This window comes from Chionomys nivalis, chromosome 8 (assembly GCF_950005125.1).
Source record: "Chionomys nivalis chromosome 8, mChiNiv1.1, whole genome shotgun sequence".
Classification (NCBI taxonomy): Eukaryota; Metazoa; Chordata; class Mammalia; order Rodentia; family Cricetidae; genus Chionomys; species Chionomys nivalis.
This window is the reverse complement of record NC_080093.1, coordinates 12,873,778-12,901,399: the sequence shown is the minus strand read 5'-3', so window position 1 is coordinate 12,901,399 and position 27,622 is coordinate 12,873,778. Positions and strand designations below refer to the sequence as shown.

Genomic DNA, 27,622 nt, shown 5'->3' with positions numbered 1-27,622 from the left:
AGAGGCACTGGCCAAAGTGTCTGGCCTGGGGGGAGGTGGCAGCTGGGGGGGGGCCTGCATGACTCACCCTGGGGTCCTTGGGGTCCTGTGAGACCTGCAGAAAAGAAGCCAGGGCCGAAGGGTTAGGAGTGCCCCCAGGAGTCACAGCCTTGCCCGCAGGAGCTGGTGGGCATGACAGCCAAAGGGGACAGAGGACACAGGAGGACAAGCCTCACAGTGGTATAATCCAGACTCCTCGTCACTTGGCAGAGAGCAACTCTGTGAGTTTTGCTGTGAAATGCTCCTAAGCCAGCGGTTCTCAACCTTCCTAACGCTGCATCCCTTTAACACAGCTCCTCATGCCGTGCTGACCCCCAACCGCAAAACTATTTCCGCTGCTACTTCATAACTGTAATTTTACTACTGCTATGAATCGTCATGTAAATATCTGATATAAGCCCATTTGGGTTCATAGATTGTTTCAGGAATATAGAGAGCCAGGAACCTAGAAAGCTGCACACACATACACACACACACACACACACACACACACACACACACACACCACCATCCCCTCCATTACAGTTCACCTAGGCACCAGCCAAGGAGTCAGGGGTCCTGTGTTTTCAGAGCCTGGGGAAATGGTTGCCTTGCCTGCTTCTGATTTGCTCTTCCCACAGACCTGAGAATCCTGCTGTCTGACGCTCAGTGGAGACACTAAGAAGGCTTCTCTCGATTGATAGATACTGGTGAAGGCCTAGGCACAGTCCCAGGAGAGGAGACAGGGAAAAGCTTGGGCAAGATATGAGGATGAGTTCAAGTCTGCAATTTTTTGTTTGTTTGTTTTTTGTATTTTGAGACAGGGTTTCTCTGCGTAACAGTTCTGGTTGTCCTGGAACTTGTTTTGTAGATCAGGCTTCCCTTGAACTCACAGAAATAGGCCTGCCTCTACCTTCCGAGTGCTGGGATTAAAGGTGTGCGCCACCACTGCCCGGCTGCTCAAGTCTGCAACTTTAAGCGCACCCTCGTCCCTTCCTAGAGCCCCCACCCCTTTCATCTGCTAGTCTCTTTTTTCCAAATGTCCAGACTCAGTGACTGATGCTGGGCCCACATCAGTTAGCATAACTTGCTGTTAGAGTCCTCTGCTGAGCTGCGGAGGGTGATGGGATAAGGCTTATGCACACACGCGCGATGAAGCACCCATGAGCCTACCGCATCCTCGAGAGTGCACATACACACCCGAGCATGCCTGAGTTGCACACACACACTCAAAAGACTGTGGCTTCCATTTTCTGCCCCGTTACCTGGCTTTCCTGGGTCTCCAGAGGGTCCTGGTGGGCCTCGGGTCCCAGGCATCCCTGTCAGGCCTTGCTCACCTGCAGAGAGCATGAGTCAGCGGGTTTTCCTGAGTGACATGCTGGCAGATAGGCAGGAGGAGACATGGTGACCAAGACTGTGTTCATCTCCACATGGTGCATGCCTCTTTGTTATTAGGATGGAGGGCCCAGCTATGCATGTGGGGGTAAAGGCAGGGCAGGGAGGGGCAGACATGGGCGGCTGGTGAGACTGAAGACCACCGAGCAGGGACTAACCTCTGGGGCCTTGCTGTCCATCAGGGCCAGAAGGACCTGGTAAAGCAGAAAAGCAAAGTCTGTCAGGCACTCTTGGGGGTAGTTCTGCGACCCTCTCTCTCCTGTCCCAGTAAGCCTGGAGCACACGGTCTCCTAGCTGGAAGGCTTATGCAGCTATCACTGTGGCTGTCAATCTCAGAAGCTTTGTTGTGGGGTCCGCCGGGTACAGCCTCCTCCTCACAGCATTCCCCTGCTGGGAGTGGTCCAGGACACCCTGGCCCTGTTACCCGGGGTCCTTTAGGCCCTTGTCATCCCTGCTCTAAGCATAGTTCTAACCGTTGACCTTCTAAAGTAGAGCCCTCTGAGACTGGTCTCATTAGCCACACCTCTGTCTCCTCCGCAGGGATAGTTTTCCAAAGTGGCCACAATGAAATGCTTCCTAAATGTTTAGGAACATCTGAAATGCCATTCCTTTGTCTTCCATAATCTCTTTTCTGATTGTATCCTCGTTCTCTGTGCCTCTCACGGTCCCTGTCACCCATCACAAGCTTTGTGGTAACTTGAGGGGGCGAGCTGTGCCCCTTGCTAGTAGTTTACTTGTCCTGTGGACAGTAAGCACTTACTAATGTCTCCTTAAGTGAATGGAGGTGTGAGGGCCACATCCTCATTGGCGGGGCTTGAGCTTCCCTAGGATTCAAGCCTGGGGTCAGGCTTCCTGGTGCTTCCCTCTCCTGGCATAGGGACCTCAGTAATGGCTAGTCAAAAGGTGGCGGTCTGGATCTGGCTTTGACACTACCCCTGAGGTGGGCTACTGGGGGGTTCACCAAACTTCGGCCCCTGTCAGTTCTTAGCAGACAGAAAGTCACCAGGAAGGAAGGACCTTGCTTATTCCAGAGCGGGGAGAAATTCCCAGAAAACTATGGCTAGAGAGCCCAGCAGGGTGTCCAGCTCAAAACTGTCAGCCGCCTTTGTGGAACTTACCCATTGCGCCTTTGGCTCCGGGCTCACCCACGGCTCCAGGCAAACCTCGCATGCCAGGTTCCCCTGCAAAGGACAAAGGAGCTGCTGCTGGAGGCTAACAAGCTATGCGTGCTTCCACCTTTGGTAGAATGCATATGCCGGCTTCTCCTCCAGAGGAGCTGAGAGAGGCACCCTCGCCTTGATGCCGTGGTCGGGACCACCTATCTCCTCCACCCCGTGGGCAGCAGGCTCAGACTGGTTCAGAAGCTCATGTATAAGTCTGATATCCCTGGAAACAGCAAGCTACCCCTTGTGGTGAAAGTATTATGACTTCCATGCAGTGGACAGGAGGTGAGCAGTTGAGGGGGTGAGCGGGGTACGCTTTGTGCTGCTTTGGGAATTGATTCTTAGTTTTCCCAGTTAGATTTCCAAAGAACCTAAGACAGGTATAACCCCTGCACCAAACAGACACGGATCGAGGCGGATGGAGTCCATCTGGGTTCATACTCAACCCCCTTCTTTTTGTATTTGTCCCACTTCTGGTGACTGCTAGACCTTAACAGATCGCGGATGAGTTAAATTCCTGGGTTGTACTGACCTGTGAGGCCTCTGGGTCCTTTCTCACCCTGGTCACCTAAAACAAATGTGGGGATGAGAGAGGAAGAATTAGCTGAAAGCAACGGAAGCCATCTTCCCCCATGACTGGGGCCCTGTGAGGCAGCTGCAGCAGGCTGCTGGTTTGAAGTCCCTGCACTGACGGAGCTGGAGGAGCCATCCACCCTCCACCCACCCACCCTCCACCCACCCTCCACCCACCCACCACCCGCCCCCCACCTTCCATCCACCTACCCTCCACCCACCCTCCATCCACCAACTGATTTCCCCACAACCTCTGCTGTGGGCACACACAGGTGTCCTGGGCACAAGGAGGACAAGACCAGAGGGCAGACACCTGGCAATGTGCCGCCTCACCACCGTGGAGAGCACCCAACCCTGCCTATGTGATATGGGTACTGTGTTTCCCCTCTTTGTGCCTCAGTTTCCTTTTCTGAGGAGAAGAATGAACTCTCAGCTCCCTCTCATCCCCAGGGCCCAGGAGCCAGAGTCATGTGTGCTCTTGGATCCTGTGCACAGGTTGTGTCTGGGTGTCTGGGAGCAGAGTGAGCAGCAGTGGGAACAGTATACCTTTGGTGCCTGGTGGTCCCATAAGTCCTTTGTCACCTGCAAGGGAAACAGATACCTTGGTGGCGAAGTTCGTGTGGGGATGACCAGGAAGGGTCAGTGCCTGACTCTGAGGACAGTTTCCCGTCCATCTTGGTTTCTCCTCCCCTCTTGCACTTCGTAGATTGTGGGTCATGTCCATCAGATCTTTCTGAGCCCTGAACCCCGACTTCTCTATAGAGTCCTTTGACTCCCTGCCCCTCCCCCAGCTTACCTTTGACACCAGGGAGTCCCACTTCACCTCGGAGTCCTTGGGGACCCACAGAGCCTGCCCCACAGAGGAAAACAGACAATCAGATGAGTGTCCCATCTTTGGAAGGGATGGACACACATGTATACTTGTGCGTGCACACACAGATGCACAGCCCTTTCTTTACCACAGAAGCAGAGGATTTTCACAAGAAGCAGCACACTTACCTGGGGGTCCCTGGGGACCAGGAGAGCCATTGGGACCTGAGAAACAGGGGAGAGATGATCAGAAGGCCAAGGACTGGCTGGGACAACTTACCCTAGTGTCAAGGGCAGGTGAAGTATGAGGAACTCATTCTAAGGGCCTTGGGGGTCCTTGCTAGGGCAGTACACCAGAGGGTTCGGTGCTAACGCTAGTACCATGTTCTCCCTTTAGGGGAGGCCAGAGCCTGGCAGGGTCCAGAGACCTTCACTTCTTCCTAAGATCCTGAGGGGAGATCCGAGGTGAAGAGAAGGGCCGCAGCTGGCCATCAAGCCCTTGCTGCATTTTGTGTGTGTATCTGGGTCCCAGTCAGCAGGGCATCATCTGGTTCTGGGCCCTGGTATAATCTGTCCAGTTGCTTAGACACCACTTAATGTGGCCACTGAACAGAAACAGAAATGTGTCCCAAGCTCCACTATAAAGTCAGAATCGTAGTCCAGAGTCTTGACACTCAGAAGTCCCTTTTGGAAGAAAACTTTGTGGCTATCCTGTACAAATCTGGGGCTGTCAAGCAGCACTCTTGGAGAGCCCAGGACCTGTTCCTCTGAATGTGGACCCTCCCTGCAAGCTTGGGGTGGTCTTTCTGACATACCTCTGGGACCCACAGAACCTGGGACACCCGGAAGGCCCCGAGGGCCTTGTTCTCCAGCAATTCCTGAGGAGAGATAGAAGAAACTTGTTGAGAAAGCCCCAACCCCCAGTTTGGCAGTCAGGTTTGGAAGCGAGATTTCCCACTCTGCCAATGAGCTGGGGACCATTTGGTACCTCTGTGAGGTCACTCTTCAGTCACAACCTTCATTTCCCGCCCAGAGAAGTTTCGCACATAGCGAGCGCTCAACAAATACTGGCTCATTCTAAGGGCCGTTTGGGTCTTTGCCAGGACTGCACATTAGAGGATCCAGCAGTGACTTTACTTGAGCGACCCTTTTATTTCTTTTAGGAGAATGTGACTCTGAAAGCTTCCCTTCAGCGTTCTGGCACCAAACAACTCCTGGTGCCCTTCTCAGTTTCCCCATAAAGTCAATCTTATGATTAAGGAGCTGAGTTCCAAACCTCCCCAGCCCTCTGAGGTGCTAGGCTTCTGACTCAGGCCTTCTGCCTTTGGCCGCTGAGTCTCGGCCCTCAGAGGCCAGGGAGCTTCACCTTCACCCACACCTGGCTATGCTCCCGGCTCTGCTGCCCTCTGTTCTCTGCCTTGACTTGGCTCTGCTCCTCACCCTCTCTGGAAAGGTCACATCCCTGAGACCTCTTTCTCTGGTTAAGTCCCCAGACCACAGCCTGTTTCTTAGCCTGGCCATACTTCATTGTTAGTGATGTCTCGACAGGGTTTAGTACAGAGCTTCTCCACCATCCACCTCTGCAGGTGCTTGGCCCATGCCACCCCAATGCGTGCAGAAGGAAGGAAGGTTGCAGCTGGTCCTCTAGGCGAAGGTGTCACCTCTTACCTCGGTCCCCTTTCTCTCCAGACCCTGGAGGCCCAGGTTCACCACGAGGTCCCATGGGGCCTTCTAGTCCTCTCTGGCCTATGGGTCCTTCCATGCCAGGATCTCCTAAAGATGGACATGGCCAGCCTCACAGTTAGAATCCCATGCCAGGGCCACGGACAGCCCCTCCGCAGCCGAGGGATGGCCCAGAGCCTCTTCTAGGCCTCTGTTGCTTGTCTCCCTGCAGCCTCGCTTAACCCAGGACCAGAGTGACCCAGTGAGTACATAAAATTCCCCTGCCTTTGTCCCGAATCTGCAAGCAGCTCCTCAGTACACCAGGAGTAAAAGCCATCTTTATGTGGGCTTTGCCCTGAGGCCCCGCGTGACTTGCTGCCTGAGGCTGCCCCTCTGCCTCTTTAGCATCCAGCTTCCTTATTCACCCGGTGTTCTTTGAACTTGCTGTTGGGGCCTTGGCTTTGGCTACCCCCTCTGCTCAGAATGTGTCCTTAGGTCTTATGCCGGCCATAGCCTCTACCTCTTCAAATTCCCTATTTAACTTCCCTCCTTTCTCTGTTGTGGTCATTGTTGACTTCTAAAACAAGATCTCCTTAATACTTAAAAAAAGGACGAAGAGGAAACAAACAACTAGAAATGGAGCTCTCACCAATGCTGCCCTTTTGTCCCTTTGGTCCTTCTGGGCCTGGGTGGCCTAGGGGCCCAGAAATACCTGCGGATATAAGAAGACCCCAGTGTGTATTTCCTCCAGAGTTGGCAGCTACGACTGAACATACCCAACCCAACATGAGAGGTGTGTAATCACTGCAGGTTACCTACCTGGCAACCCAGGGAGGCCTCGGTCTCCTGTTGGGATGAAAGAAAAGGACACATCAGATAGAGAACGCGGCCTGGTCCCCTAAGGAGCCGCTAGAAGGTTCAGTTGGCCTTCCAGGGAGCAAATGCATCCAGTTACGTTCAAATCGTTGCTAAACCCACAAATACATTTTTCCATCATTAGTCTCCGTGAGTTGTTTGGGACATAATTAGAGTGGAAATACAATGTTTTCCTGAGTTCTGCGGTATGCGGAAGTCCTATACGTTACCTGACTCATCAGGCTGGGGCTCCAGAACCACCAGCTCCCATCCTAAACAGGATCAGGACGGGTGTCGAATTGTAAATCTTTTTTTTTTTTTTTTTTGTTAGAGAAACGTTGTTGTTTAATGGTAAAGCTCAGCACACTCCAGCACCAGGACCGGCATGGAGTCGAAGCAGCAGGGACGGCTGGGTGACCCCATGGAGCCTCACATGGCGAAGAGGATGAGGAAGGCGACCATCAAACAGAAGAGCCCCATGGCCTCAGACAGGGCAAAGCCCAGAATGGCATAGGAGAAGAGCTGTTGCTTGAGAGACGGGTTCCTGGCATAGCCAATAATCAAGCTACCAAACACTGTTCCGATGCCAGCCCCGGATCCGGCCACACCAACTGTGGCAGCCCCAGCACCAATAAACTTGGCAGCTGTGTCAATGTCCCGGGAAACAACACTGGTCTGGAATTCCCGTCTGGCCACCTGGAGAGGGGAGCTGCTGCAGGAAGGCTGTTTAACCTGTTTAGATGGGGCCTCTGGTCTACTCAAGAGGGAGGCAGACACAGGCCTGATTAGACCCCTGGTACAGGAGCGGATCAGAACTGGAGTAACGAGCAGTGCCTTGGTGGTCTGCATTTTTCAATCTCCCAGCTTTAGCCCTTGGTCTCAGCCTCGAATTGTAAATCTTGGAAGGTGGACTTAGGTAGGGATCCAGGGGTGTGTGTGCTGAGGTTGGAAGAGTGTGGGAAGCATGAAGGAGATACGCAGGGGAGAAAGGCAGGCAAATGGAGGAACCCACTTCCTGCCTGGGGTCTCATCTATTCAAGTGAGTTAGAACGGAGCCAAGGATGGAGGTGAGCCTTTCATAGGGAAGGTACCCCTGGGTGCAGGATCCCTTGGGGTGATGAAGACGGAAGGTTCCTGAGCCTCCATATCCACTTAATCAGAGGCTCTGGGAGGGGCCAGGGTCTTTATGTAGTTCCTTCCCACTCTAGAGGTAACAAGACGCTCAGTGATGTGATTCAGGGAAAGTTGCTTTGGGTCCAGCCAGGGGCAACAGGACAGGCAGGCTCCTCCTCAGACAGGTGCGGACTACCGTTTATTAAAAGGCCTTTCTCAGCCTGAGGGTTTTCCTGCTTGCTTTAACTGCCCCCTCCCCAGGGCTTAAGGTAAATCGTCTTTGGAATAGTTACCTTTAGGGCCTTGACTTCCCATGTCACCTAAAACCAGAAAGACAGACACTGTGAGATGGTATATTAACCAAGACCTGCTTTCTCACCCGTGTTTCACAGTCATTTCCAACATGGGAACCACATATCATGGTAAGAAGATGGGGCCCTGTTAGGGCCCTCGGGGCAGACCACTAGGCTTCTCCTGGACAGTGCCCAGGCTCCCAACCCTGCTGTGATGTCTGACTGGAAAGTTAACTCCCAGCTTCCTGACAGACAGGTGGTATCTGCATTCTCCCATTTGCACAAAGAGAAAAGGATTCCAGTCCCAGGGAATCATGCCTTCCCTGCAGATATGAGGGCAAGGGAAAGTTTGGGTCACCCCAATACCTTTTGGACCGGGATTTCCTCTGAGATTTCCTACAAAAAAGAACAGACCTTGAGTCAGTCAGTCAGTCACACACACACACACACACACCACCACCACCCAAACGAAAGTGGGGATCCCAGCCCAGCTCCATCTTGTCTCTTAGGGTGATGGAGGATAGGATGGGAGGAGAAGAAAGGCTGAGGAGTGTCCCCGGGACAGGTGTAAGGCCACCCAGGCCCCCAGTTCTGGGCTTGCTGGCCTTGTTTCTGGCCTGCTCTCACCGTTTTCCTGTTCTTTCATCAGCTTGTCCCTCACGAAGAGCCAGATCACCTCCTGGCTGCGGCCATCCAGCTCAGCTTTGCCTAACCCAGGTCCCAGGCCAGGCGCCTCACTCAGAAGGCGGTCCTTGCTACTTCTCTCCACCTTGTCTTCAGAATATTGCACCCTGATCTTCTCCAGCTCATCCACCCGGGCTTTGAGCTTCCTCACCTCCTCCGCTGTGATGGACACACGGGGACCGTCCGTGAGGACTGGGTCTGCCTCTTGCCCTGGGGCCCTGGGCTGGGGAAGGGGCTTCTGCACACTCCGGGGCACACAATTCAAGAATACTCATGCAGAGATAATCCTGTGGCCAATAGGAGCTAACATCCCCTGAGCTTCCAGAAGCCTGGCTCTGTCACTACCCAAGCTGAATACAAGGGTGGCTCTCCTTCTTCTGGGAGGTGGAGAGAGAGAAAAAACAGGGAAAAGGAGGTAGATGCTCAGGAAAGATAAAGGTTGAAAGGACCCTGAGGCAGTGAGGCCCTAAAGGCCATCAGTGCAGGAGCCTAGGGAGGAGCCAGGACCTTAGATTCCCAGTGTCCTGCTTGAGACTTGGACCAGATGCCTCCAGGGGCTGTTTCCTCTCTGTAGAAAAACAGCCTTTGCACTGGCTAGCAACCGTCAGCTCCTGGGCCCTAACACTCAGGGCTGCTTGTGATTTCCTAACTCTAAGAAGGGGGAGGAGGGCTGGGCACTTCGTTCAGGCTCTGTGGCCTTGGCACGTACCCAGAGCGATGAGGCCGAAGAGCAGACCCAGCAACAGCAGCCAGGTAAGCAGCAGGCCCAGCAGCCACTTCCACCAGCTGCAGCAGGAGCCACAGGGGCACCAGGCAGGCGCAGCCCCCCATGTTCCTCCGCCACCGGCGCCACCACCGCCGCCACCACCACCACCATGTATGGCGCCTCCACCGCCGCCTTTGCCTCCACCACCACCGCCACCTCGGTCATAGCTGTGGTTTTCTGTGGAAAAAATAAGGAGGATGAGTTGAATTCAGGAGGCCTCCTGTCTGTCTCCCTTCAAAATTGGTGACGTCAGGTCGGTCAGTTCCAGAGGGTTTGAGTTTGTGTGAGGCTTTTCATGAGCATAGAGATATGACTAAAAAGGAAGTCTGAAAACCCCGGGATTTGGCTGTGTGACTCTTGACAAGAGTTTTTATAAAATGAGGTCAAACTGCTTCCTTAAACAGTGAAATGAGATTCTTTTTTTTTTTTTCGAGACAGGGTTTCTCTGTGGCTTTGGAGCCTGTCCTGGAACTAGCTCTGTAGACCAGGCTGGTCTCGAACTCACAGAGATCCGCCTGCCTCTGCCTCCCGAGTGCTGGGATTAAAGGTGTGCGCCACCACCGCCCGGCTGTGAAATGAGATTCTTAAGGAGTGGAGGACGCAGACCCCAGCGGGCTTTAAAACATCTTCATTGTTAGGGGTGTCGCATGCATGCACGCACGATGCCTACCTCTGATTAGGCCTAAACCCCCATATCGGGTCACTAAGCCTCACTTGACACAGCTCACCTTTGGTGGTTCTCACTTATTACCCAAACCTAAAATTGTATTTTAAAGGTAAGGGCCGGCAGTTGTCTTGGAGGTGGGGACGTCATGCACTTCTCTCACAAGGCGGGGGAGGAGGGGAGGAAGGGGCGGAGGGCTGGAGCAATCACGGGATGATCATCCTGGGCCTGTCGTGCTGTGCCCGCCCTGGTGGGAGACTCTGGGCCTCAGAGAGCGTGGCGGCTGGCCATTAGGAGCTGGGGGGCCCTGGAGCATCATCTTTGTGACCCCAGCCTGTCACTCCCATTTTCCATCTTTCTCCCTTTCGAGCCTGTAGGAGGCCAGATCTGGGTAGCTCGTGTGTGTACAGGCTCCGGCAAGGGCCATCTCTGTCCCGCTAACTATGGCCAACCACGCGGATCTTTCACAGCAGGGTCCCCCAATCTTACTCACCTACTGAGGTGACCTTGCTCTTTGTGGATGCAGCATTTAGGTCTCCTAAAAGTACAAACACAAGTTGGGAGTTGGACTTGAGGACTGGAAAAGCACACAAGCACACATACATGTACTCCCACACACATGCAACCATACGTGTGCACCCACACACATGTGAATCCCCACACACGGCACCCCCACACATGCACCCTCCACACATGAACCCACACAGTGTACCCCACATGGTATACCACACACACTTCCACATAAAAGCTGCAACCTCCCACCCAGCAAGTCCGAGGAAGGCTGGATCCTATGTTCCTAACACATTCTTGGGGCTGCCAGTGGACTCTGAGCATTGTGGTCCCAGAAGACGGAAAAATGAGGTGTGGTTTTATTTCGCTAGGTGGGCAGGGTCGGATTTCTCTTACCATTTATATCTGCCTTTAGGCAGGTGTCAGCCACATATGCAGCTTGCTTTTCTTTTTTCAGGGTGTCCTCTGAAAAAGAAGCTGTGCGCAGAACCAGTGATAACCTGGTCTAACCCCCCACCCCCTGCCTGTCTCTTCACTCTCCCTGCCTGCTCGTATCCCCTCCATCCTGGGAAGACCCAGGTTAGCCTGATAGGAAGCTAGTCCGGTGTTGCTGGGCTAATCTCCTTCTCTGGGGCTGTGGCTAGACTCCCACTGTGCACAGACTCCCGGTTTTCCTAGCTTATCTGCATTCAAGGCAGGTCCAAGCAGGTATTTTTCATCAAAATGGAATCCCGGTGGCTTATGACTAACTCACTAACTCGGCTCCAACCACCTTGTGAGGGCCCTGGGCCTCCTGTACAGTCTGCCCTTCTGAAGCCCATGGCACCCGAGCTCTGACTTACTTGAAGAGATGCTGGCAGGGGAGGCAGTGAAGACCTTCCCACTGTCCTTGGTCATGATCAAGAGCTCCATCTCCTTCTTGGCAGGTACATTGTCTTTCTCCAGAATCAGGAACTTGCAGTCTTTATGCAGGAGGTCATCACTCTGGACACTGGTGGTGCAGGCTGTAGAGGAAAGCCATGGGTGAGGGGGAAGGGAAGGATGCCAAGGAAAGGAGAGGAAGCCGGAGGAAGGAAAGAGGGTTCCCCAGTGTGTTGGGGGGGCTCCTCTTTTAGACAGCAGTGCTGTGAAGTACCTTGGGGACCGGCTAGGTCTGGCCATCACGAGGTTGGGACAATGATGGACGTATTGGGAACTGGTCTATGGGGCCACCTCTATCTGAAGACACAGGGTCTTCATTGACCTTGCCAAGGTCTCTTTCATCAGCCAGGCCCTTACTTAACTATAATAATAAATTGGTTTTACCATACTGGGGAGGCTTTTTCTGACCGCCCCCCTAAAGCTCTGCCCTCTCATACACAGGCCCCATGTCCACCACATGGCTTGCTTGCTTAGGAATCATGTCATTTTCTGACATTGTCTGGTGCACTTTGTCTTTGTGATTGTCACCCGCTGCCCCATTGGCACTGTCTTGCTCTCACCGCGACACTACACGACTCTGCCCTCTCTTGTTCACCTGGAAAACCAAACTGCCTGTCTGATACTAAATGGGTGCTTGGTAACGTTTTATTTTAAATGAATGAATTGCTGACTGGAAGGAGACACAGCAGGACCTAAGCACTGGAGGAAATAGCTCATTGCATGGGGTGAACCCACATCCCTAGAGTCTATAGGAAGTAGCTTCAGAGGGGCTCCCAGCTTCTCAGAGATCCCAGGTAACAGAAAGCCAAGAGTTTCCAGATAAGTATGGTGGCTGGAAGATAACAGCAGGTAGGTGTAAGGGGGGTGGGTGGAACTTTCTGCTCCAGGGAGGAAGATCAAGCCAGCTCATCCCCGTAGAAACATCCCTGAGACCTTCGAGAGGAGCTGTGTTTGTGGGTCTCAGATCACCCATGCACGGGTTGAGATCTTTCCCAGGACACCGTGTGTCGTAATGGCACCTCTCCCATGCGCCAACCGGGGCCCTAGATGTTGGTAATAGCACTCACTAGCAGAGGTGGACACACCGGTGCTGGTGACCGTGGGGGGCTGCGGTACGTTTTTCTTCACACCATACGCTGCAAGAGAGAAAGAGCCAAGGAGTTGGGCTAATGTGGTACGGTGGCGTGGGAGCCGTCTGATCAGCTGAGAGAAAGCACATGGAATCAATTCTCTCCAGCGGGGGTGTGGTGGGGTGGCTTAATTTGCTGTGTCTCTTCCTAGTTCGTAAGCCCACTTCCTCTTTGGCCTCACTCTTCACTTAATCCCTGCTGTTTTACAGGATTGTTATAGCTTCCCGTGGGTTGGGCGTTCTACTCCAGCTAAGGAGTAGGCAGGTTGAACGTAGGAGCAGAGCATCACCGCGATCCCTTCCCCTGCTCTAACCCCCAGGTCTGCACAGGCACAACAGCTTGGGAGGAACAACATAAAAACAACCATGGAGCTTTATCTGAAGTGACAGGGGCTGCAAAAGATTGACTAATGAGCTGGAGAGACCACCTGACCAGCTGGGCTGAGAGACACATGGGAACGAGTTGTCTCAGGGTGGACGTGCTGACTTTACAGGCTCCCCTGTGTAGTTAACTCACAGAGGGAGACAGTAAGGGATGAGGGTTGACATCTTAGGCTGTGGGGGTGGGGGTGGGGTGGGGGCTGGTTTACTGGTGGGAAAGTTCTTTTGGTCCTTTTAACTCTTTGTGAAAAGGTGTGTCGTGAGTTGTAGCGTCTAAGGGGTGCCCATTCCCAGTTCCTGAGCCCCACACGTGGGCTACCAACCTGTGGAAGTGGTGGTTGTGCCGTGGGCTAGGACAGAAGAGCTGGGGGCCAGATTGTTCTGCATGCCAAACACTGCGAGAGAAACCGAGAACGGGCGAGAGTCGTGAGTGGGAGGACGCCCTCGGGATGCCGCAAGCATCCTGAAGCTGCCGGATCATTTCCCGGAAAACTGCTTTTACCAGGGGCATGCTCTTAGAAATGCAGTCATCTTCCACCAGAATAAACTTTATCTATGATTGTTTCAGAGTAAGGGCCATGTGACTAAATAGCAGTATGTCACATAGGGCTGACAAACACTACCGCCTCCCCTGAATATCCTGTCCCTGTTGCCCTCTAGGCTAGTAGGTTCGCTGTGTGGAGACCGGATGCAGACACACTGAGCCTAGAAGCGCGAACACAGCATTTCTCTCCCTTTCTTTTGAACTCTTTCTTCTGACACTAACACATAAACTCCCTGGTCTCCCCTTCCTTTGAGGCAGCGTATCTTCTTCAAGCCATATGCTGCAGGAGAGAAAGCACCAATGAGCTGGGCCAGCATGTGAAGATGGCTTCCACGGCTCGGGAGCCCTGTGATCAGCTGGACACAGGAAATCAGCTCTCTCCAGCAGTGGGGGTGGAGGGCTTACTTTCCTGTGTCTTTTCCTAGTTCCTCGACCCACTTCCTTCAGGAAGTCCTCTTTGACCTCGCTCTTCACTTAATCCCTGCTGTTTTACTGGATCCTTATTGCTTCCTGTGGGTTGGGTGTTCTGCTCTGACTAAGGTTGGCAGGTTGAATGCTGAGCCGAGCATCATCACGCCCCTTCCCCTGCTCTAACCCCGAGGTCTGCGCAGGCACAGTGGCCTGGGCAGTACAACATAAAATAACCACTGAGCTCTGTTTGAAGTGGTTTATTTGAAGATCCCCTTTTGAGACAGCACACCTCTGTGCAACCCTGCAACTCACCACACAGATCAGTATGGTCTCGAACCCAGAGAGCTACCCATCTCTACCTCTGGAATTCTGGGGTTAAAGGTGTGCACCTGCTAAATCCTTGCCCCAATTTTGATTCCTAGGCTTGTGATTGTTGACTTAAATGTCAACTTGACATAGCCTAGAATCATCTGGGAAGGCTCTCAGTGAGGGATTGTCTCCCTTGAGCTGGCCTGCTGACATGTCTGTGGAAGATTGCCTTACTGATGTGGTTCCCAGAGCCTATGCGAAAACTTCGGTTCCAGGTGATCCCATGCCCTCTTCTGCCCCCTGCAGGCGCTTCACACTCATGATGAACAAACATCCATGCAGACAGAATGCTCGCTCACGCAATAGAAAAATAAAAAAATAAATTCCAAAAAGAGGAAGAGGTGACAAGGTGGTGGCACTGACCTGAGGAGCAGCTGCTGAGTCCGGGGAGCAGGGTGGGGGAGCATGATGCCATGTTATTCGGCACTCCAAAGACTACAGTGGGGAAAGAGAAGACAGTTGACAGCAAGGCCCAGGCAAGGCGGAAGCCCACATGCTGTGCATACGCCAGAACAAATGCTGGAAGCTGGCTCCAGCATTCTGTTACATTTTTGGTTTTGGGGAAAAAAAAAACCCTTACTATTCAATTCTTTCTCTTTGCTGCAGAGAACCAGACATCAGCTTGTGGCACCCTAGGTCCTCGCCAAAGGCGATCTTGGGTAGCTAGACCCGGAGTAGACAAGTGAGTCCAGTTAAAGGTTCTCTTCTTAGTGTCCCCATTTTATAGAGTGGGGTCTCTAAAAATTATTTGATGGCTCAAGGGTCCCCCTGTCAATTCACACTCATTGATATATGGCGTCTGCATCTATTTTTAGTGTTCTTTTACATTATATTTCTTCTGATACTAAGTCTTATATGTTCATTCTATAAAAAAAATACCTTCTGGGTTAAATTGAAATGAACAATGTTCCAGTGGGAAATGCTTTGGACATTTGGGCATAAAAAAACAAAACAAAAACAAAACCTTCCCAGGAGGCCCTGGGGATGGCGCCCACCGAGGGAGCTCTTCAGTGACTGAGTAGAGCTGCAGCGGTCCCCATTGGTCCCCATTGGTCCCCATTCGGGGAGGGAGAAGCCAGGTGCAGCCCACACCTTACCCGATCCTGCTGAGTAGGCGTTGGTGTTGAGAAGGGAGGAGCTCTGGGCTGTCATGTTGTTGTGATAGGTCCCCATGGAGGACCCTGCGGGCAAGGTGGACGACCACATGTGGGAGGGGAGGTTGGTGCCCAGTGCTGTCGCGTCATAGGTTCCTGATACTGGAAAGAGAAACACACGTGTACCTCACCACGAGAGAGATGGACGCTCCTGCTGGGGGAGCTTGGTTGCTTGGCTCCCTGGAGCTTCCCTGAACTTAGTACTGAAGGTCCCTATCCCAGGAACTCCCTCAGTTCGGGATAGCCTAAGGCACTTAGTCATTCCATTTTTTTGACAGAAGTCATTGATTTCTTCGATCACAAAATTCTTGCTAGTTCTTGGTGAAATATGAAAATAATTTTACTTTAGTGTCCACTAGTTGTATCTTCTTAGCATTTCTTTCTATATCTTTCAGGCCTCTCCCCACCAATGAGGACAATCCTTTATTGCTCTGCCTTTTTTAAAGATGCCCAGGGGTAGTTCAGTCAGGAGCTGCTTTTGGTCGCCCTAGCAAATGCGGGGTATGCATCAGAGGAGGAGTGCTCAGATGTAATAACCCCTTGGACACAGCAGCCTTCTTAGTTAGACCCTCACTAAATCATCTCTGCGAGTCAACCAGACTCAGTCAGTCAGGCATTCTGTCCTAACAGGGCTTTTCATGCCTCTTCCAATCTGATGTCATGCACTCCATGAGAGGGTGCTGGCCAACAGCTGCTAGCGTGCTTGGAGGCTTGGCTTTACACGGAAGTCACATGAGGAAGGTCATGGTATCAAGACTTTCCAGAAACAGCAGGAGATGTTCATCCATAGATGTGGCCTCTTCCCTCTGCCTATGTCCCTGCTAACTTCTCTTCCTGTCACCTGAAGAAGTATTTCCCTCATGGAAGACACATGACACGCTCCACGAGGCTGCTGAGTTCCACTCGTTCTATGTCTCTTGGTTTCCTGCTCAATTCCCCCAGCGACCCTCCCCGACCAGGGCATTGGCTATGCCTCCCTTGTCCATTTTTTTCTCAGGGCTTGACACAGAGCAGCATAAAATAAATACTTCATCTGTGATGGTGAAAGCACTTCAACTTTGCCCCCACTCTTCTCGTGGACCACACATCCAGAGCTCTCAGAACTCTCTGGGGAGACTCTTAGAAATTTATCTGGGTACCACATCCTCGGAAGACAGCTGAGGATTAGAAAGCCCCGCTCAGACATTCACGGTGTGGAAGAGCAGACACTTGGTGCTTTCCCAACTTTGGTAAAGCTGAAGAGGCATATCTTTCACATTGTCCCCAACTCCCCGTGACAGCCTGGGCTGTTGCGCTTACCTGAGTGGGAGCTCGCAGTCACTGTTTTGGTCTCTACGGTGCCTTTCTTGGGGATGGGGAGCGTGTTGGAGGTGTTCCTGGTGGGACTTGCGCTTGCAGATCGGCTCCCCTTAAGCAAACGCTTGACTTCATCCAGTTCTGTCCCTGCGAAGAACCCCAGACTTTCCCATCAGGCCCTGGACCCTTTCCTAAGTCCAAAGTTCAGGGAAGGAATGCCGATGGCATTCTGATAACAGAGAAGTTGGTATCTGCCCCATAAGTGGGGACATTTCCCATTAGCGCTGTAGTTTTTGAATTTTGACAATATGCAGCTCCTATGAACCTGCCAGTTTGCTGCTGGGATAGCCTTATAAGTACAGGGCTTCAGACACACAACTCAGAGTCCTTGGAGGTATTTCCTCCCCAGACTCATTGGGGTGACTGCGCCTGGAAGACACCGTCATCTGGGATAGGGCAGATAGAGGGTTAGGCTCTTTTAAGAAACTGGCTTGACAATTGGCTTTCCCTTGAATATGGGTGACCTGGTATGCCTGCCAGTGTTGAAAGAGATTCAGGGTAGCACACGTTATCCCCTAACTCCTCAGCTCTGCTGTTCCTCTGCTTCTGATTTATTCTGAGACTTTCCTGGGTGCTGCCATTGAAGAAGGACAGTGACCACTTACATCTGGTGGATGGCGATGCACTCTGCAGTCGAACCCGAATTTCACTCTCTGTACAAGGGGAGAGAAGAGAAGGAGAGGCTGCGGATGAAGGAGTCTGCATCACTGTCCTGCACCCCGAGTTCTGAGAAGAGTGTGACTTATTGGGGCTACTCTGTGTGGCTACAGAAGGGATGTCCTCTCTGCCTCAGCACTTGCCAGCTGACTCCTAGGTACCTGAGACTTCACAAATCCCAGGCTGAGCAAGGAGGCCCCGCTTTTCACCACCCACCTCACTGCTGCCAGCATCTTTCTGCCTCTGAGAGCCCCCGAGATGGGGACAGGAGAACTCGAAAACCTCTGATGTTCACTTTGTCATCTAACAGGAAGTCGGTAAGATGGCAGCGTAGAGCTAGCTTCAGCTAGGGAGTGGGAGACTTTTAACTCTCTTCCTAAAGCTGCGGGTGGCTGATACAGCTCCCAATGACACACGGTGGGAGCCTAGCCTGGTCACGAAGAACACGTGGAGCCTGCGGAGGACTCTGCCTTCAGTGCAGCCTGACACAAGACTCCCACGGTTGCGCAGGCCTCTGCTAGGGTGGCTTTTCTAGAGTCTTTTTCTCCTCTATCTTTTTAGATGACGAGTTTAAAGAACTGTCCCTTGCAATAATTTGTCAAAGAAGGGCTTTTGCTTGTCTTGATTTACAAAGGAAATCAGAGTGCATCTGGGAGACCATCTGTGAAGACAAATGTGGCATCCGTATCCCTCAGATTGCCACTGTGTTTGGTTCCTGCCCATGGAGCTTTGTGGGTCGTTCTCAGATGCCCACTCCTATGCTCACGGAGTTGTCTGAGACTCTGCAGTGCTCCAGGCTCCTCAAGATGAGGAGCTTCTGTGCTCTGCTTCCTGGCTACAGGTTGACAAGCACTATTTCCTCAGAGTGAATTGAACCGGATTTAGTGATGGTACTCACCTCGCGTTTGGCTTCGTCCTCTGGTTGCAGAAGATGCTGAGGAAGAGAGAAAAGTAACCTCAGGCACAGATAAGATTTGGTATGCTGAATATTTTTGAACTCGGGGATATTTTCACAGTGTCTAAATCCAGATGTATGTATTTTTTACTGTATAGAAGATGCTAAATAAACAATGCCCGGAGGCTGAAGGGCAAGTAATGTTCTTGCAACACCTTTATGCAATTTAGTTGAGCAAATGTTGAGCTAGCTGATGCTTAGAGCATTGTGTCGGAGGTGTGTGTGTGTGTGTGTGTGTGTGTTTGCATGATGCATTTGGACAAGTGGAAACACTGTCAAATGGACCAAAAGACTGCTAAATCTTTAAGTTTATTAAGGCCTGCCTTGGCTTTCCCAACATAAGCAAATATAGAAAATTATAATCATTATGGAACCACTGGTCCTAACCTCAGTTCATTTGTACATTGAGATTCTAAGAATACAGACCAAAGACTTAAGGTCAAGAGAAACACTTAAGGTCAAGTGAACACACAGCTCAGTGTGGCACAGGTGTCTGACGTGGCCCTTGGGAGGGAGCTGTAGAGAGACGTCCAGCATTTGAACATTGCGACTGGTGCTCCTCCTTGGTGGCAGGTCTCTGTGAAGACCGTGGAAAGAAGAATCCCTACAGCTGTTGCTTGGCCTTGGGGGCTCATGTGTCCTAGCATGAACCGTGTACACAGGTTACCATCTTATCAGTGTCATGAGCAAATGCTGACGACATAAGTTAATAAACTGGCAAGGATGCATCAGGGTGAATGGGAAGCAAGTCAACGGAAGCCAAACTCTGAGAAGAAACCATTTGGCTCCTGGTATCCCCTGGCCAGTATCCATCATTCAGGCATTTCCCCGGTGCCCTGTTAGAGCATTTCGCCAGCAAATAAGGAGACGACTTACCAAGTTCCTTCCGTGGGTACTCAGGGGAGGAGTTGCCGCTGGAGCTACCTGGAGAGAAGATGGGACACTTAGTACAAAAGGCTGCTTACCTCCACAAGGCTTCCTACAGGACAGGGGTGCCAGCTACTATGTCCCATAGCTGGAGGTGTTTCAGGAGGCAATGGGTCATTCTCGTAGCAGAATTCACTCAAGCAGGGGCCTTCCTCCTGCTTTCCTGTCCAAACTGTTGGCATCACTTTGTGCCCAGTCTGTATTTGGAACCTCAGGGGCACAGCTGTTTCCAGGTTCTTACATTTCACATTGGTGGCAAAGCCTGCCAATTCTGTCTCTTTTATCTCGCACCTCCCAGCCCCCTTTCACTGCTAGAAGCCACTCGTAGCCCAGATTTCTCTCTTCTCAACCATTGAAGATTTCCTTTTAAACTGTCACTTGGTGGCACACGCCTTTAATCCCAGCACTCGGGAGGCAGAGGCAGGTGGATCTCTGTGAGTTCGAGACCAGCCTGGTCTACAAGAGCTAGTTCCAGGACAGGCTCCAAAGCCACAGAGAAACCCTGTCTTGAAAAACCAAAAGAAAAAAAAAAAACAAAAAACAAAAAAACTGTCACCTGTTCATGGCTTTCTGGGCCTCAAATTTGATCATCTGTTTGCCTCAAAAACCTCTGTGTGTTCTTATGCAGAGACTAAAATCTAAGCCTAGTACAGAATCTGGGCCTCCCAATCCCTCTTTAGCCCTGGACCGTCCTTGTCTTGTCCTTCCATCTATGAGTGTAACCACGAGGCCAAGGCCAAGACCACCTTCATGGAGTCATCCTTGATTTCCTCAGTGGAAAGTAGGAACCTCCTTCTACTCGGTATTACTGCTTCTTCCTGTCATCTTAGGTCGTCTATAGACTATAGGTCCCCTGAAGACAAGATCCGTAAGGCATTTCGCGTAGCGTAAAACACGGTAACATGTTAGTTGGAAAGCGATTAGGTAAATAAAAAAAAAAAAGAATGAGAGAGATAAATGAATGCAAGGCTATTCCAATAATGCGATCAGTAAGAGCAGCCATGCAGTGAGGAGGAAGATGGGTGGAGTGTGGACACAAGAGAAGCCAAGAAGCCAACATGCCGAGGATGAGCGGCTTTACACCAGGAAGAGAGCCGCTCTCTTCTGCAGATACCTTCGTAAGTTCCATGGCGGGTCATGTGAGTTTTCCTCTCAAAGGTGGAGCCGGGAGAGTTGGGCAGGGTAGAGGCGGGCGAGTGAGCTCTCCTGTAGCTGGAGGTGGAAGCGTTGCCCCGGATGCTCCCGCCTGCCATGGGGAAATGTTTGTAAATGCTAGTGGCACCACCTCACCAGAGATGCTTCCTCAACATCCAAACACGGTTCTATCAGCCAAATAATCTCCAGGCTACTAAGCGAGGACCCTGAGAGAGGGGCAGGGGGACTCCAGGGGACACAGGAGAAGGAAGGCAGGGTTGCTGTTCCTGCCTTTTCGGGCAGACACTGAGAGGTAAGGATGCCCTCAGACACAGAGTGCGTGGGGGTTGTAAGGATGCTTAGAGTTTTCTTGAGGACTTGATGCTGGACCACAGACTCCTGCTCAGAGGGACGAGGGCAGGCTCTCCTGAGTGTTAGGTTTCCTTTTCATTTCCCCTGCCACCTCTTAATGGCTTCCAGCGTTGGTTATGTGGTTTGTTTGTTTGTTTGTTTGTTTGTCATACTTTTGCTGTATTTTGTTTTCACATGGAAGATGGCCTCACAGGGAGCGAGAGGGTCACAGTGGGTGCTTACCCAGCAGGATACTGCAGCTCGGAGCTGTGTGTCATTAGGGCGGCAGTTCTCAGCCTTCCTAATGCCGAGACCCCTTAATACAGTTCTTCATGTTGTGATGACCCCAACATAAAATTATTCTCATTGTTACTTCATAACTATAATTTGCTACTGTCATGAATTATCACATTGATACCTGATAGGCAGGATATCTGATATGTGACCCTGTGAAAGGGTCATTCAGTCTCTAGAGGGGGTTGTGACCCACAGGTTGGGAACTGCATTCGAGTTTCTCAGCAGAGCAAATCAGACTTCACCTTTCACTCCTTGTTAGTCCGACTGTAAACCTCAAACACACACAGCCTTTGCTATATGATGCAGCTTAGGTAGAGGGACTCAATCCGGAAGCGACAACCTCCCTCGCAGGCTTCCTAACTGGTGAGTGACACCTGCCCTGGAGACTTAGTGAAAATCGAATCCATTTGCTGTAGGTGTCCAAAGCTGGTGATTTGAGAGCCAAGCCCTCCCTTGTCATTTGGGTGACTCTTGGGGCATGTGGAATGAACGACAGAGAGGGCAATGGTCCCCCTCATGCAATGACTGCAGACCGTGGATTTCCACTGTTTCTCATCTCGGCTTATCACCCTGACCCTCAGGCCAGGCGCCACTTACTTGAGTTGATGTAGCCGCTGCTGCCGTGAGTCAGACTTTGTTTCTCTAGCCGACTTCCTCCACCGAGAGAGCCAGTCTTAGCGTATCCATTGCTGGTGCTCCCTTCTGTCAAAGCAGGTGGCAGTCTCAAGGTGGAGCCAATCCAGAGGGTCTCCTCATCCTCTGCTCTGTGGAGCCTTCCCCGCCCCCTTTCTCGTCAGGCTCCCGCTGGTTGGGATGCCTCGCCTACCACGCTCCAAATTCCAAGCGGCCCTTTCCCCACTCCTCATTTTCAGTACAGAGGTCTGGAAAGAATAACCTGCTTGATGTGAAGGAGAGCTTTCTGGTGGAGCACGGAAAGTTATCCCGCAGGAAAAATAGACCAGACAGACCAGGCCGCTGAGTGACGCGAAGCCCCGCCCCCATCTCAGTTGGAAGCTGGGACCCAGACTCAGCAGCCGCAGCCGCGAGAGGTGCTAGGAGGATGAGGGGTGGCTCTGGGTTCCACTTGACTTGCTTCTGTCACCCTGCTGTGGCCATGGATGGGTGGGTTCTCCCCACCCCACAACCCACGTGGGCTTGGCCACGGATGGGTGGGTTCTCCCCATCCGACGGCCCACGAGGGCTCAGGGGTAGTGTTGGGATCTCTGTTGTTAGAATCCACCAGGAAGATTAGAATCCACTTAAGAGCTCCCGAACAAAAGTGGAGTGAAACCAAATGCTCAGGGAGTATAGGATTCCCCATATTTTACTGACTATACTAGCAAATCCATAAAGACAGACGCAGACACGATTCCCGGCAGACGGAGTTCCTAGGGGCCAGGGGGAGCAGAGGGGAGTGGGACGTAACTACCAATACACAAGGAGGTTTATTGCAGGGAGTGATAGGAATGTCCTCAAATTAGACAGAAACAAGCAGTTGCTGCGCACTTCCGCAGCGAATCACATGACTCGGGCTGGTAGCAGTTGTGGTGTTTAATCCAACATCAGCCTAACTGCTAGCAAAAGGCCATCTCCCAAGCCAGGCGGTGGAGGCGCACACCTTCAATCCCAGCACTAGGGGGCAGAGGCAGGTGCATCTCTGTGAGTTCAAGGCCAGCCTGGTCAACAGACAGAATTAGTTCCAGGACAGCTAGGGCCACACAGAGAAATCCTGTCTCAATCCACTCCCCCCACCCCCCCACAAGAATATATTCCAGAAAGTTTGGATTTTCTCAGTGGGAACACTATTGTGTTCAAGATCACAGCACGGAGCCTTCACATGGGACCTACTGGGACAAAGCTACTTACTTGGTGGTAAAGATGTGAGTCTTGTAGTTACTGTTTCCGTGATAACTGGAAAAGACAAGGAAAAGAGGAGATGCTGTAGCTTTTACTGACATTACTGGGTTTTGGCAGGGCCTGGTGTCTGTCATACATTAAGCCCATTGTTGGGCTCAACAAAGCTTTTTTACGTAGCTGTGTTTTATGAAAAGAAATCTGAGCAGTAACAATGAGGGTCAATGTACCTAGACTATAAATTTTCTCTTTGGTGCCTATGGTGGTTTGAATAAAAATGGCCTCCCATAGGCCCATAGGGAGTAGGATTATTCGGCCTTGTTGGAGTAGGTGTGGCCTTATTGGAGTAGGTGTGGCCTTGTTGGAGTAGGTGTGGCCTTATTGGAGTAGATGTGGCCTTGTTGGAGTAGGTGTGGCCTTGTTGGAGTAGGTGTGGCCATGTTGGAGTAGGTGTGGCATTGTTGGAATAGGTGTGGCCATGTTGGAGTAGGTGTGGCCTTGTTGGAGTAGGTGTGGCATTGTTGGAGTAGGTGTGGCCTTGTTGGAGTAGGTGTGGCCTTGTTGGAGTAGGTGTGGCCTTGTTGGAGTAGGTGTGGCCTTGTTGGAGTAGGTGTGGCCTTGTTGGAGTAGGTGTGGCCTTGTTGGAGTAGGTGTGGCCTTGTTGGAGTAGGTGTGGCCTTGTTGGAGGAATTGCGTCACTGAGGGTGGGCTTTAACGTCTCAGATGCTCAAGTCATGCCCAGTGTGGCATTCTTTTCCTGCTGTCTGCAGATCCAGATGTAGAACTTACAACGCCATCTCCAGCACCGTGTCTGCCTGCGTGCTGCTAGGCTCCTCACCATGGTGACAATGGACTAAACCTCTGAACTGTAAGCCATTCAATTAAATGTTTCCTCTGTAAGAGTTACTGTGGTCATGGCGTCTCTTCACAGCACGAAAACCCTAACTAAGACAGCACCAAAAGAAGTTCCCCCCCAATTGTTAGAATGGGTTGTCTTGGCACCAAGGCCTCTCACTGACCACTCCAGTCCAGGCCCGAGTCTGAGTCTGGAAGAAGGCCAGCTCTCCTTTCTTACAGTCACATACACTACCCCTGCTCTGTCCCTTCCCAGAGATGCCTGGGTCAGCTGGGGCCAGCACCCTGGCTGATCTCACTCTTTTTGCCCTGATGAAGTTGGAGGTGTCTCTGGTATACCATGATTCATTCTGGAACCCTCAAGGATGTGTGTGAGTATGGAGGGCAGAGAGAGGAAGGAAGCCTGAGTAAGCCACTTTGGGAGGTCAGTAAAATGAGCCATCAACGAACCCCAGAGGTAGACTTTGAGGAACATCCCCTTATACCACACAACCACGAGTTTCTCCAGTGGCAAGCTTACGGAGACACTAACAGCTTCCTGCATCTGGGAAAACACTGTTCAGAAGTAGGACTCTTTCTTTAGAAGTCAGTCCCCTGAAGTAGCATGAGGCTTGGGTGGATTCCCAAAGCCATAACAGGGTCAACTTTTTGTCTGACTGTGGCTATCAACACACTGCTTCCCTCACTTTCGGCCTCATCTGGCTGGAGCCCCTGTGTGTGGGGGCATGTGTGTGCCATGGCATGTGTGTGAGGGCATGTGTGTGGGGGATGTATGTGGGGGCATGCATGTGCCATGGACCGTGTGTGGGGGCATGCGTGTGCTATGGCATGTGTGTGGGGCATGTGTGTGGGGGATGTATGTGGGGGCATGCATGTGCCATGGCATGTGGGGGGACATGTGTGTGAGGGCATGTGTGTGAGGGCATGCATGTGTCATGGCACGTGGGGGGCATGTGTGTGTGGGCATGTGTGTGGGCATGTGTGTGAGGGCATGTATGTGCCATGGCGTGTGTGGGGGGCATGTGTGTGAGGGCATGTGTGTGAGGGCATGTGTGTGCCATTGCACGTGTGTGTGGGCATGTGTGTGCCATGGCGTGTGTGTGGGGCATGTGTGTGAGGGCATGTGTGTGAGGGCATGTGTGTGTCATGGCACGTGTGTGTGGGCATGCGTGTGCCATGGCATGTGTATGGAAATCAGAGAACAGCTTGCAGGAGTGCGTGCATGCATGCTTGTCGGAAAGAGGGGTGAAAGAGCAGGTGGAAGGAGATGATCCAGACCACTGTGTGCCGCATGGAGTCAGCTGCTGCTGGGATTCCAGCCTTGCTGCCCATCATCCCTGTCCGTCACATGGCGTGTTTCTAATTAGTTCTCTCACCCTCCCAGGAGCACAGGGTTATGAATGCTGTGGAGACCGCACTCCGGACATTAAAGGGAAGGGCTTGTCATAGGAAGGTGACAGCTCCATTTGAATAATGGTCCTTGAGCTCCCAGTAACCTCTTGCTGCACCGACCTTAGGGATTTTCTGATGCATAAAAATAAATTATTTCTAGCCTAAAGTTCTAAGTCTGTGGAGCCAGAATTTTTCATTGTTGTTGGAAATAAATGGAAGTCACACAATAAATGAAAAAGTTTCCTAAATTAGAGTTGCTGGAGAGACAGTCTAAACGCCCCCGAATTTATCATTTAGACAGTTCCACAGAGTAAATGCATGTGATTTCAAGTTTTAGGTTGGATTTGGAGCATGACACCAGTGTTATTTCAACCTAGTCCCCCAAATAAGTAAGACATTCTACTTTTAGATGTCTGTTGTCCTATACCCCTGCGTAGAGAAGGGTTAAATAAAGGAGTTAAACAGACCACAGAGAATCAGGTAGTCATCACAGAGTCCTGGGCAGTTGTTGAAATTCTGCTCATGGAAACTATGGGGAAAAGAAAACCCTTCTTTCCCTCCTCCCTTCTCCCTCCCCTTCCTCCTTTCCTTTCTTTATTTCTCTTTTGTTTTCTGTCGGACTGGGGATAGTGCCCTGAGCCTGGCTCAGAAATGGAGATTTTCATCCTGGAACAAGATACAGAACTCCTTTGGTTACAAGCACATGAAAGCAAAAATCGAGAAGATGGCTCCCAGGCGAAGGAGTGGAGTCTGCCTGCTGAGACCTTTGGAGAGACCACGGTGGCAGGGGACTTAGAGCTGCTGTTCCCAAATGAGCTAAAACAGTTCTGAGTAAAAGAAATCCAAAGAGTCTTACGTCTTTCAGTGACTTCAGTGCCTTCGCGCTTGTTTTTCTTGGTCACATCCATCCCATAGCCACCTGCAGGAACAGAAGTCACTGCTTTTAGCATGCCTAGCCCGGACGACACACGTTCAAGCTAATAGCCAAAAACCCGTCTTTAGCACTCAAAGCCTAACTGTATACCTTGTACAGGCACCAGTCCCCATCTGGTCATCGATTGTAACAGACAAAATCCAACAGTTCCCCAGTACAGTCTATCCCTTTTAGAATCTGGTAGGACAGCCTGCCCTCGGCTTCAGCAGCCTAGTCACCCTGACCTTTGTCTAACTATATGGTAGGGTGATGGGGGACCACAGCATGTGTGCTGAAGTCGTATTGACTATGGCATTTTAATGAGCCTTGTAGTGTACTGTGTTCTAGGGCTGGGAGATGGCTCCACGGATCAAATACTGGTGAGACAATTGTAAGGACCAGAGGGTAGATTCCCCCAGAGCCCTTATAAAAGCCAGGCAGAGCTGACAGATATGGTGGTGGACTAGGGGCTACTGTGGGAGGACTCAGAGCCAGGCTTTTCCCTGGGCCTCTCTTCTGCTAACCTTCCCTTCTCAGTGTTATCTTTTGGTGCAGTGCTGTCTTGATTGTAGACGCGAGGCCATTTCTGCCCAGGTGCCCCCTACAGAGCCTTCTCCTGCACGCTTCATCAGCCTTTGGGCTTCATGCTGCTGTCCTACTGATTTGGCACATGGACGGCGGACTACATCTACGATGTGTTTGCTTGTTTATTTTTAACGTTGTGGATGGGTATTTTATCTGCATATATGTGTGTGCATATATGCATGCCCGGTGCCCGTGAAGGTCAGAAGAGGACATCAGATCCCTTGGAACTGGAGTTACAGATGCCTGTGAGTTGCCATGTGGGTGCTGGGAAACAAACCTGGGTCCTCTGGAAGAGCAGCCAATGCTCTTAACTGATGAACTGTCTTCCCAGCCTCACACCATGGTTTTGGTTTGTTTGTTTGTGGTGTGTGTGTGTGTATGTGTGTGTGTGCGTGTGTGTTGATTGGGAATCATAAAGTTATTTTAATTTCTTTTAAAATCAGAAGGGAAATAAATACACTTTAATCTGGATTATATTTTTCTTAGGAGGTTTTTGGTTTTGTTTGTAATGGAGGAAGGAACGAACAAATGTAAACATGTCTAAGACTCATCCATGCAAGTCGTAATATAGCCTGAGGTGACTTCCTTGGTGAGACACTGACGAAATAAGACCAGATCAGCAGTTTGTTGGACTTAGCCAAGACTGGCGAGAGTTCGCTTCAGGGCCTGACTGGATATGCCAGCTCCTTGTTCACGGGTGTTTCTTAAACCTAGCTCTAGAAAAGGAATGTGGCGTCATGGAAAAAACGTAGCTGCATCTGGGATGCCATCAAATGTCTTTTCTGGGACTAAGAGGAATAGCTCCAGAAACAGCTTAATAAGGAAATCTAGCCTCATTAAAGGCCAAACCTGGCTGGTGACCACGCCAGAAGGCTGGCTGTGCCCTATAGGACTGTGCATGCCAGTCTGTGTGGACCTGGACACCCTCTTT

General features: G+C 51.4%; 2 protein-coding genes across 3 annotated transcripts in view; both read right to left on the bottom strand.

The window, feature by feature from the left end:
* Window positions 1-26,101, bottom strand: part of Col17a1 (collagen type XVII alpha 1 chain) — a 39,481-nt gene extending 13,380 nt beyond the window's left edge. For both annotated transcript variants that reach the window (XM_057777887.1, XM_057777888.1), the window contains exons 1-31: window positions 26,050-26,101; window positions 22,959-23,003; window positions 21,690-21,794; window positions 20,425-20,556; window positions 19,260-19,307; window positions 18,327-18,362; window positions 17,377-17,424; window positions 16,715-16,858; window positions 15,359-15,517; window positions 14,625-14,696; window positions 13,261-13,332; window positions 12,495-12,563; window positions 11,349-11,510; window positions 10,903-10,983; window positions 10,490-10,534; window positions 9,276-9,509; window positions 8,510-8,725; window positions 8,249-8,278; window positions 7,883-7,909; window positions 6,441-6,467; window positions 6,271-6,333; window positions 5,628-5,732; window positions 4,775-4,837; window positions 4,149-4,184; window positions 3,946-3,999; window positions 3,696-3,731; window positions 3,109-3,144; window positions 2,532-2,594; window positions 1,572-1,607; window positions 1,284-1,355; window positions 68-94 (exon numbers count right to left, since the gene is read on the bottom strand). In XM_057777887.1, the coding sequence (XP_057633870.1) occupies window positions 68-94; window positions 1,284-1,355; window positions 1,572-1,607; window positions 2,532-2,594; window positions 3,109-3,144; window positions 3,696-3,731; window positions 3,946-3,999; window positions 4,149-4,184; window positions 4,775-4,837; window positions 5,628-5,732; window positions 6,271-6,333; window positions 6,441-6,467; window positions 7,883-7,909; window positions 8,249-8,278; window positions 8,510-8,725; window positions 9,276-9,509; window positions 10,490-10,534; window positions 10,903-10,983; window positions 11,349-11,510; window positions 12,495-12,563; window positions 13,261-13,332; window positions 14,625-14,696; window positions 15,359-15,517; window positions 16,715-16,858; window positions 17,377-17,424; window positions 18,327-18,362; window positions 19,260-19,307; window positions 20,425-20,556; window positions 21,690-21,794; window positions 22,959-23,003; window positions 26,050-26,101 (2,395 nt within the window). The remainder of the gene's footprint in view (window positions 1-67; window positions 95-1,283; window positions 1,356-1,571; window positions 1,608-2,531; window positions 2,595-3,108; window positions 3,145-3,695; window positions 3,732-3,945; window positions 4,000-4,148; window positions 4,185-4,774; window positions 4,838-5,627; window positions 5,733-6,270; window positions 6,334-6,440; window positions 6,468-7,882; window positions 7,910-8,248; window positions 8,279-8,509; window positions 8,726-9,275; window positions 9,510-10,489; window positions 10,535-10,902; window positions 10,984-11,348; window positions 11,511-12,494; window positions 12,564-13,260; window positions 13,333-14,624; window positions 14,697-15,358; window positions 15,518-16,714; window positions 16,859-17,376; window positions 17,425-18,326; window positions 18,363-19,259; window positions 19,308-20,424; window positions 20,557-21,689; window positions 21,795-22,958; window positions 23,004-26,049) is intronic.
* On the bottom strand, window positions 6,804-7,354 carry LOC130879400 (ATP synthase F(0) complex subunit C1, mitochondrial). Its single transcript, XM_057777890.1, has one exon. The coding sequence runs from the start codon at window positions 7,323-7,325 to the stop codon at window positions 6,906-6,908; it is 420 nt and encodes a 139-aa protein (XP_057633873.1). The 5' UTR covers window positions 7,326-7,354; the 3' UTR covers window positions 6,804-6,905.
* Window positions 26,102-27,622: the final 1,521 nt, after the last annotated feature.

Coding starts and splice junctions, on each gene's coding strand:
- LOC130879400 (XM_057777890.1), bottom strand. CDS start 7,325: ATGCAGACCACCAAGGCACTGCTCGTTACTCCAGTTCTGATCCGCTCC.